The sequence below is a fragment of the Glycine soja genome, chromosome 5 (assembly GCF_004193775.1).
Source record: "Glycine soja cultivar W05 chromosome 5, ASM419377v2, whole genome shotgun sequence".
Classification (NCBI taxonomy): Eukaryota; Viridiplantae; Streptophyta; class Magnoliopsida; order Fabales; family Fabaceae; genus Glycine; species Glycine soja.
In genome coordinates this window covers 9,778,989-9,790,302 of record NC_041006.1, presented here as the reverse complement: position 1 = coordinate 9,790,302, position 11,314 = coordinate 9,778,989, and the positions used below count along the sequence as shown (strand labels likewise).

Below are 11,314 nucleotides of genomic sequence, written 5' to 3'. Positions count from 1 at the left end.
GTTGCTACGAAGCGGATTACGACCATTACAATGGCAAATTATTATATGATTGCGCAAAATGATATAAGAACTAATTCCATAGATATTATAGTTATTAGTATATCTTTTATTTTTAATGTTATAATTATTCAATCTAAGATTTTTGAATCGTTTGTCACCATTAGATGCGTCTCGCGCTTCCCCAACATCCCACTCAACCATGGACACTAATTAGAAATTAGAATAGAAGATTGAAGTTTGTATTTTGTTTTTTTTTTTATGGCAATTTTAGGTTCTATTGAAGCCCATTGCGTTTTGGTTGCGACTCCATTGCAGTTGCATTGTAGCAATTAATGTTTTTTATTTATTTATTGGAATTGAAATTCGATACCAGAGGCGTACAAGTTACAACTCCTTTTAACTAACTAAATTAGACATGATTGATAACGATTTAAATGAATTAAATTTATACCACAATTGCGGGTTGTTGCCGTTTCAGGTAGTTCCGCAATTGCAATATTGTGGCACAATAGGTGTTGCAGTCCACAACTTAGAACCTTGCTGATCATTAATCTGCTTTTTACTATTTTATGTTAAATCAAAATACAATTAATTGTGTATTAATAAATTTTAAGCAAATAATTACTTGATTTTTACAGCTTATTTAGAAAGCACATGTTAGAATTTTCAATACACACATTAGTTTAGGAATTTTTTTATCTGTCTAAATCTTAATAATTAATTTGATCTTTTTTTATTTAAACAATAATTCTCTCTTTCTTTATCTTTTCTTCCTTAATTTCCTCTCTCTACTTTTTATATAAAAAAAAATCCTTTATGTCTCTACTACCACTATTGTCATTATTGTTGTCGCATATATTGAAGTGACAACAATAATTAGTAGTGATGACAACACCATGGTATCAAAAGTAGTAGGTGTGATGATAGTGACAACTATAACAGAGACAATGATAAAGGTAAAGGGAATGATGATAATTATATGATAGTCATCAATGGTGATCGTGATTATGGTGATGGAGGTGACGACATGAGTGATGATAAATGATGATTTTTTTTAAAATAAACTAAAAGATAATGGTTAGATAATTAAGATGGAAAGTATTATGAAAGAGATAATTTTTTTAAAATAATAAAAATTAAATTAGTTTTTAAGAATTAAGACAAATTAATAGACTAACTAATACGGTTAATAAAACTCCTAATACACATGTTAGCTAAACTTGTTTATAAATTATAATCAGGTGTAAGGTAAGTTACACAATTTTTTTATAAAAATTAATGTATATGAATTAATTTTAATTTATCAAACAACATTAATTTAGGTCCCGTTTTGGGTGTTCTTTAGTTGTCAGTTTCAAAAAAAAATTTAAAACAATCAAATTTTAGTTTTTACAGTTGTAGTTTTTCCTGAATTTTTTAGGTTGTTCTAAAAAAATTCATTTTAAAAGTTTCTTATCTTATTATAATTAGTTAAAGGGTGTGATTATATGAAAATGACAAGAAGTGATAATAGTAGTGATGATTTTGAAGTTGTCAATGTGGGTTATGGTGAGAGCAGCACCAACAATATTAGTGTCAATGGTGATGTTGTTGTTGGTAACAAGAAGGACCATTATCAAATATAAGAAGAATGTTTAAAAACCAAATTTACAAAAAAAAAATATTTCTTGATTTTGAAAAAGATTATAAATGAATTTGAGGTAAAATTAAACTGTATGTTATGAATTAAAGACAGAAAATTTACCATCACCTCAAATAAATCATAATTTTTTATTATAAATTGCTTATGTTAAGAAATTTATATATACATCAATTGTAGAAATCTAGTATCTCACGAAGCAAAGAGATTTTAAGTTCGAATATTGTGTATCTAGTTACCTTTAAATACTTGGAGGATGAGTATTCATAGTGATCCTTGGATTCTTCTGATTGTCTCATAAATCCTTGGATTCTTGTGTCTCATAAATGTACTCTTAAAAAAAAAACTACTTAGAAATCATAGAAAGGCGAGAAGATAATTAGAATGCTAAATTGACTCCAAATTTCCACGAGGTTCTACACTCCAGAAACATTAGGCTTGAATTTACCAGATTATTCCTTTAATCACTTTGTATACCACACCAGACCAGACCCCCTGTTCGTCAGCATCGACATAACAGGAACAAAGAATTACTAACGGTTTCCTAGTCAACTCTCTACGACCTCCGAGTTTTCATCTTAGGATTTGGAATTAGAGAAAGAAAAAAAAAAAAAAAAAGAATGTCGCTGATCCCGAGTTTCTTTGGTGGTCGCAGGAGCATCCTCTTGGACTCATTCTCTCTTGATGTTTGAGACCCCTTCAGAGATTTTCCATTCTCCAATTCCCTCTGCACTTCAGAGAATTCAGCATTTGTGAACACAAGTATTGACCGGAAAGAAACTCAAGAAGCTCACGTGTTCAAGGCTGATGTGCCAAGGCTTAAGAAAGACGAATTGAAGGTGGAAGTTGAGGATCACAGGGTCCTCCAAATAAGTGGAAAAAGGAACCTTGAGAAAGAAGACAAGAATGACACGTGGCATCATGTGGAGCGTAGCAGTGGCAAGTTCATGAGAAGATTAAGGTTACCAGAAAATGCTAAGATGGATCAGATCGAGGCATCCATGGAAAATGGGGTTCTCACTGTTACTATTTCTAAGGAAGAAATGAAGAAGCCAGAAACCAAAGCAGCTGAAATATCCGGTTAAAAATGATGTAATTTTCTCTAATTTTCTTCTAGTATATATGTTGTGCTGGTTCTGATTTTCTCTATTTTTCACTCACATGACATGATTGTGTGTAATTATAATGCGAGACAAATAAATAAGATATTTTTGTTGTTGATAACGTGTTAGTATTGTCTCTGTCTACTACTTATCTGATTAAAATGCAAAGCTTCCACCATCGCACCTTAACACTGTAAGTGGATGAATGTTCTAATGATTTAATCTAGAATCTTGATCCTTTTATCAATAAAAATTGTATATAAACAAACTATGAAGCATAATGGATATACCTTTAAACTAACTTGAAATCAGAATATCTGTTTCAAATTATACAAACAGAAACTTTTCTTATGGAAGGCACCAAGGTGCCTCCTAGATACACAACCGAAATAGAATTACTAGCCAAGAAAGTATGCAAAATCACCTGAAAGAAACCTTAAAAAATCTAAACACTCTATTGAGAAAGTGAAACCCAGTGAACAGTGGTTGCCTTAAAAGAAAACTTTTATTACACATCAGTAACTGTGGTTTAACAGTCATTACAAATTCCAATCGCACACCAACAGTCAAAGATTGATCAATTGCAATACCACACTGAATCATACAGAAACATAAATAGATTACTTTTTCTTTAATGCCCCAACAAAATACTACTCAGGAAAAAAAGAATGATTTTTTTAATGTTGTTAATTTTAATTACAAAACAAATAGAGAAGTGAATAGAAGATAGATAAAATTTAGATGCACTTCTATTGCAAACCTTTATTATGTGGTAAAACTCCCAATTTTGATTAAAAAACACCAAAAGTATTTAAGAACTGCATCTAAATTTTGTCTACAGAAAATGAAAGCAAAGACAAGTAATTTCAATCTGGTTGACATGGTGACTGGTGAGTGAACTAGCCAACAGGGTGAATAGCAAGCCAAGTTTGGATGAAAGTGAGAACTAGAGCAACAAGAGCAGCATGGAAAGCAATGATTGCCCAAGGGTTACTAAAGTACGTATGATAACCAAGAGCTATCCATGTCCTGTATTTGCTCCTATAATGCTTCTCAATTTGGCATCTAACATGCGAATAACTCTCCGTGTCGGGCACCAAGTCAGTGCTTATGGTGTTGAAGAGCTTTGCCACTTCCTCATCACTCCCAAGGGCATTGTGCAGAACCTTTGCTGCTCTCAGCTCCTTCACATCCTCAGGATGGTCGATAAGCGAGTCCATGAAGGCCACGAAGGAACAAATCTCGAAGTTGTTGCCAAAATCAGGACACATCTCATATGCTATCAAGTTGAGAAATGTAGGAGCTGTTGTGTCATCAACTGTGATCTCAGGAAGCATCAGTTCCGCGCACAAACACATCCAGCGATAAGAGAAAGACACGTCTCTGAGCCTGCGTGACTTTTCTCTCTTAAGTTTAATCCCTGCTGCTCTCAGCTCTTGTATGTTCCTGTATGTTGTCATGTCCAAGTCTTCATTTGTGTTCTGCTCCTTTTTCTTGTTCCTGTATGTTGTCATATCCAAGTCTTCATTTGTGCTGTTCTCCCTTTTCTTGTTCCTGTATGTTATCATGTCCAAGTCTTCATTTGTATTCTTCTTCCTTTTGTCCCTTCCTGTGTCCTTTTTCTCATGTGGGTCATCAAGGACATATCTGCGAAGCTGATCAAGAAGATGAATAGGTGATTCCTGGGTTATTTCTATTCTATGTTCTCCTTTTAGGGTGTCTTCGTTCTTTACACAAACGCTTCTGTACTCTTCTTCAGTCAATGCTCTAAAAATATAACATGTTCAAAGTATAATCATACCGACTGAATTCTACTTAAAATCATATATATATATATATATATATATATATATATATATATATATATATATATTATCAAAATTGTTAATTCTGTAGAAACAAGCATTTGTTTTATGTTGTTTTCGTAAATCGATTGATATCATCATTCATCATGCTTCATGTCTCCTTTTCTATGTTCAAATTAAAATGTGACATATGATTAGAAAGTATCTTTGTCTTGGTTGTTAGTTTTTTATTGATGTGTTATATTCATAAATATGTGTAAAATAATTTTCAGCTTATTGTGACACATCAACATGTAATGAAACTATGGTAATGTGTAGAATTAAAGTGTTTGTTTTTTAACAAGATAAAAAAACACAAACTAAAACTCAAATTATTAAGGAATTAAGACTGAAAGTACGTATGGTATGCTCATAAAGAACAAGATTATATTTAAGCATTAAATGAGGTATACCTATCTTCATCCTTGCTTTTAAAATTGCCCATGTCCTGTTTCTTAGCTTTTTGCTCCTGTCTAACTGGTGACAAATGATGGCACTTAAGAAACTCATTCATGCTCTTTACTAGCTTTGCATCATTCCCGTGGTCTGACAACAGTTTAAGCACTTGATAGGGAAGCTGGTTCTCTAACAAGAGCACATCCTGCCACACAAGAGCCAGTTGATCAACCTTTACATTCATTTCTTTTGGATAATGAAGTTTTCCCTTCTCCAAGATTTGTAGCAGAGAACATCCATCCACAAATAGCATCCACGACCACGAGAGCTTTTCATCATCAGGGAAGTCTCTAACAACATCCTCAGAAAACAGTTCCTTCAGTTGTTCAATATTTGATGCAATCTTTTGGTACAGAGTTTGTGCATCTTGTTTGGTGCGTTCGAGGTACATTGCTGCCCACATAACCTTGTATTTTTCTCCCAGCTGCAGTTTCTCTGCACCATGATGGATTGGACCAATTGACACCAACCTGGGTAAGTAATGCTTGGCAAAATGTTTTCGATCTCGCAGATGATGTGCTACCCTTTGTATCTTTGGGGCTGAATTTTGTGCAATTTGCTTTGCTTTCTCTAGTTGGTCAAACTTTAGGCTGAGGTGTTGTGTATCAGTCATGTTGTGCAATTATACTATTGAAGGATTGGTGGGTATTTTTACGTGTTCTAGATAAGTGAAGTTCAGGGTTCATGAAAACATTTCACGTTACAGTTTATTTAATATATAGTCAAAATAAGAAGTGTAAGAATCACTGAGCTCTGCTCATACTTTAAAATTTGAATGTTGAAATCAGAAATTCAGGAATATAGCAATTGCCTTATCTTAAATATAGTTACTAGGGAGTAAATAGAATTCAAAATGCAGAAAGAAGAAAGAAAACAAACTGAAAGTACTTTCACGCTACATTATATATCTTATTCTTAAGTTAACCAAAGAGTACTAGACTACTAGTACTAGATGCGTTTAGCTTTGCTATTGTTTCAAGTTTGGAATGAATACTATAGAATTCGAAGTGAAAAAGCACTCAATAAGGAATACGGGAGGCATCTTTCTTTGCTAATATTTGAAGTCTGAATACATTCGTGGTGAAAAAGCAATTCATAAAAAAGAAAACCAAAGTACGTAGAATCAGATTTTACATTAAAGATTTCCGAGTTTGGACTTCATTAAGAGTAAGTGATACTAAATGAAGTGCTGCAATACTTTATATAAATGAACCTGAGATTGCTTTGCTTTCTAGGTACATACAAATTAGCCTACTCTAGTAGTGGAATTGACTAAGATACAGTTCCTAAGTTTAAGTTGCTTCCTTTTAATGTTACTTCTTGTTTTGGGGTGAATATCAACTTCATACTTGATAAGTTGATATTGCCTCTTTGAGACAATATCAACCCAGGGGCAACTATTTTGGGAAAAATATTAACTTCATACTCGATAAGCCAACATTGTCTTTCTGAGACAATATTGACTTAGGAGCAATTGTTCCGAGGTAAATATCAACTTCACATGTCACAAACACATGGCATGCAACCTAATACATGATGAACAACTTAAAGGCAATAAGTCGGGTACAAATCTGAACAGCTGGTTGAAGCAAGAAGCATCTTAGTAACAACCAACGGAGGGTAAGTCCAACGTAACCTTCAGAATATGATATCTAACACAAATATTTGTAATAAGCCACTAGCCGATAGTGCCATGTAAGGAAACACTATAAATAGACACTCTGTAATCACACCAGAGGAGGACACATATAACAAAACACAATACTATGAGACTTCAAAGATCGATCTCTCTCTCTAAATTCTCTCTAATTCTCTCAGTCTATTTCACGTTGCACGATCCAAATCACATTTTGTGTCCTACACCATAACAATGGTGCCATCTATGGGGATCGTTGATTCTCTAGGATGAAAGGATCCATAGTTCGTGGATCTTTGTTATGGTGAGCACACAAACCAGAAAAGCTTCAGCGACAATAACGCATTCTTCACTTGTGACAGAAGCCATGGCCTCTCCAAAGATGGAGGAGAACGTAGAGTTCGCGTGCGCGCAATTAGCTGAGCTTGTAAAGATGCTAAAACAACAAAAATAAATGCTTGAAGAACATCAAAATTGAACACAGATCTACAAACATAAAAGGATGATGCACAAAACTAACATTCGAAGGCAGTGGAAGACAAGGGAGACTCGTTGGTGAAGAAAAAGCGTATGGAGAACAAGCTGAGCAAATTGAAATCATAAATTTCACCAAAATCTTGAAAGAGAAAATTTCCAATTAATATCATCATGGATAGTGGATCTTGAGGTGGAAGAGGTGGGTTCTAACGAGGTTATTCCTTTCAACATGTTGTTTTCTAAATGCTTGGTGGAGCTTAAGGTCCCAAAACTGTTGCGACAACTTCCAGCAATGGAACTATATGATAGATCATCCGGTCTGAATGATCATTTGTCGTTGTTTGAGTTGGTGTAGTCGTACAAAGGAGTTTCAACCTCGATAAAATGTTGTGTGTTCTAGCTGTCGCTGAAATCTATGGAGCTGAAGTGGTTTCAATCTCTTCATTCGAGATCCATTGATTGGTGACTAGATTTAAGGGAGAAATTTAGGTGTTCCTTTGCAACTAGTAAAGAAAGACCAAAGTCAGAGGCTGACCTAAATCTAATCTGGCAAGGACCTGAGGAACCACTCAGAGGTTACATCTCGTGATTCAATAAAGAAGCGAGAGTTGTGGACAACCTATATCCAGGAGTCATATTGATGTTGGCTAAGGATGGTGTGAGGGAAGGATCTTTTTTCTTCATATCCATTTCAAAAAAGCCTCCTATCACCTTGGAGGAGTTCTTAAAAAAGGTAAAAAAGTACATTATCAATGAAAATATTTTAGAAGCCAGAAAACTAAAAATGGAAGAAAATCAGATTACACAAAATGGTGCAGTACAAGGAAAAAAATGACAAATAGTCTAACTCAAATAACAAACTGACTTACAAAGTTAGCTCAAAGTACAACAAGTACACTTCCTAAGCCGTTAAGAACCGAAAATGGTGGAAAAATCCGATCAAAATACTACCGCTATCATCGAGCAACTAGACATGACACTGACGATTGCTTTCAATTGAAAAATGCTATTTAAATCCTTATTCGTTGGGGAAAATTGGACATATATGTGCAAGGTCAGGGAGGTAACTTCATACCTTGATATGATTGGCCACTTCATGATGAGCACGAGAAAGGTCAAGAAGTCCTAATTGGCACCAAAGAAGAGGATGTTCCAGAAAATGATCTTTGAGGTACTGACATAGGCCACCAGAGAAAGAAGTGGACAATCATATGCATCATGATGGATTCGAGTTAAAGCATAAGTTGGATTCTCCTAAGAGAAGACCAAATTCCCTTCAGTGAGAGCCAAGGTGATATATGTCATAGTGAGAGGGTTCGCAGGGGAAGGTCCCTCAAACAATGCTAGGAAATGACATGTGAGAGAAGTCTTGACATAGGTTAAAAGAAATTATGAGTCAGTTAAAAGAAGGCTTTCACCATTGATTTTTTATAATAAAGACGTGGACATGTCAATCATTTCAAATCCTGATGATCCCCTACTAGTTAAGACTTATGTAAACAACAAGGAGGTATATGGATTACTAGTCGACATAAGCAGCTCTGCATATATAATGTTTTATGATTTCTTTAGGAATCTCAGAATCCCACAATTGAAGTGGCTCCCCTATAATGAGGATCTTATAGTTTTCTCTGGTCATCACATATCTTTAATAGGATACATGAAATTGCATGTAACCTTTGGGAAGGCACCAGTAACTAGAACGATTATCGCCAAGTTCATTGTGGTAAAGCTGCAATCATCCTACAATGCCATATTGGGCAGGCCGACCTTGAATACATTAAGAGAAGTTATTTCAATGGTTCATCTGGCCATGAAATTCCTCAGTGATGAAGTGCAAGTCATAACATTGAAAAGAGATCAAAAGAAAGCTCATGTGTGCTACAAGGAATCCTTAAAACGAAAAAAATTCGATATGCTAGATGAAATGGATTATGAACCCAAGGCTAAAACACAGTCCAAGGTAATGCTCATAAATCTGGATTGCATAGAAGATGTAAAAAGGGGCATGGGGCACCTAGGTCGGAGCCAAGAAGGAGCTTTAAGAACCTCCAAATCAGAAAGGCAGAATAATAAATAACGTACATTGGGCGGACTTGCATAGTGAAACCGTGGAAATCCTATCCTTCTTTCTCAAAGAAAATGTTGATGTATTTGCATGGAAATTGACAAATAATCCAGACATAGACCCAAACCTTTTCTGTCTTAACCTGGCAGTAAATCCATCCGTAAAACTTGTATGCCAAAGAAAGAGGAAAATGGATCCTAAACAACTAGAGGAAATTGAAATACAAGTAAAGGAATTATAAGAAGCGGGGTTCATCAAAGAGATCAAATATACGACTTGGATAGCTAACGTCGTGCTAGTAAAAAAGCAGAATGGAAAATGGTGAATGTGTGTTAACTATACTGATTTGAACAAGCATTGTCCAAAGGACTTATACCCACTTCCCGACATAGATAATTTGCTGAACGGATCCTTTGGCTAACGATATCTAAGTTTAATGGATACTTATTCAGGGTATAATCAAATACCGTTGCACCCTAATGATCAAGAGAAAACAACCTTCATGATAGAAAAAACAAACTACGACTACAAGGTCATATCTTATGGATCAAAGAATGTTGGTGTTTCATACCAAAAGAGATGAACAAAGTTTTTGAAAACCATATAGGTTGGAACCTAAGAGTCTATGTAGATGACATGATAGTCAAAAGCAACACTCTGAAACAAACATAGTAGATTTGGAGGAAACCTTTTCTCAACTACAAAAGTATAACATGTTCCTAAATCCTAAAAAATGTGCTTTTGGGGTGTCCATAGGAAAGTTCCTTGGCTACATGTTATCAGAAAGAAGGATCGAATTAAATCCCAATAAATGTTGACTATAGTGGAAACGTGAACCCCAAATGTTGTCAAAGATATTCAAAAGTTGAATGGATGATTGACATTATTTACAAGGTTCATGGCTATGTCGGCTGAGAGAGCCTTACCTTTCTTCAAAATTTTGAAAAGGACAAGAGGTTCAGCTAGACGGAAGAATGTGAAACGGCCTTTAAAAAATTTAAAGAAACATTATTTGCTCCACCAACATTGACACGTTAGAGATAGGGGAGCAACATGAAGATCAAGCTTAGAAGAGTTTTGACTTTTACATGACCAACTACTTATTGAGTGGCATTTGTATTGCTTATTGCTTATCATTCTTAGTTTATCTATGTGTACATCATGCATCATCATATAGAAGTAGAAAGATAGTTTCTGAGATAAGAAACATCTTCATTGCTATATTTCTCACTTCTTTAATCAATTACCACCCATGTGTAATCGGTTAGATAAGTCTTTAAGAAACTTGAAGAGAGTTCATAGCTCTGATTTAATCGGTTACCATATATTCATAATCAATTACACAGTTCTTTTTGAGACCATGTCTATTTTCTTGGGTCTCTGGTTTAGTCGATTACGAGGATATAGGATTACATCATTCTTGAAAGTGTTCCAGAAGTGATCAAGAACACTTTAATCGATTAAATCAAGATTGTAATTGATTACATTGTTCTTAAATGTTTTCAAATTTGGGGATGAATACTTTAATCGATTAAATAGAAAATATAATTGATTACCTTCTCAAGATTATTGATTACATTGCCAATATAATCTATTATAGACGGTTATAATTGTTTTCTCTATATATACCCACCTTGTGTTCACTTTCAAGCAATCAAAAAACACGTTTTTTAACGAATCTTTACAACTCATAAACTTCAATTTTCATTTCTTAGAGCTTTCAAAAGGAAAGTGAGTTGTAAACACATTTGAGATCAAGAGAGGTCCATTAAATCAAGTTTTTTGTTCTTGCATTTGAATATAAAGGTTGTATCTCTCCTAGACTCTGTTTCATATGGTTTTTACACATTGTTACTACATGTGCATGAGTTTTACTGCATGGTAGAATAGATGTTTCTAGTTTGAAGCTTAGAATGGGTTTCTCTTAGGCTTAGATTCACAAAGGACCCCAGGGTTGGGTGCCTAAGTTTCATTTTCTAGGTAGAATTTGAAATTTCTTGTGATTGCTTGTAAAACTCACATTGCATAGTGAAAATCAAATTTGGGTTGAATTAGATAATTGGATTAGATTCTCTAGAAATAGAGAGTGAA

The 11,314-nt window shown here is 34.4% G+C and overlaps 1 protein-coding gene and 1 pseudogene across 1 annotated transcript; one reads left to right on the top strand and one right to left on the bottom strand.

Annotated features, from left to right (window-relative positions):
• Positions 1–1,923: 1,923 nt before the first annotated feature.
• LOC114412298 lies at positions 1,924–5,297 on the top strand (annotated as a pseudogene).
• On the bottom strand, positions 3,233–5,824 carry LOC114412297 (UPF0481 protein At3g47200-like). Its single transcript, XM_028376125.1, has 2 exons — positions 5,000–5,824; positions 3,233–4,509 (listed from the first exon to the last, which is right to left on the bottom strand). Exons 1-2 carry the CDS (start codon positions 5,653–5,655, stop codon positions 3,642–3,644), a joined length of 1,524 nt encoding a protein of 507 aa, XP_028231926.1. The 5' UTR covers positions 5,656–5,824; the 3' UTR covers positions 3,233–3,641.
• Positions 5,825–11,314: the final 5,490 nt, after the last annotated feature.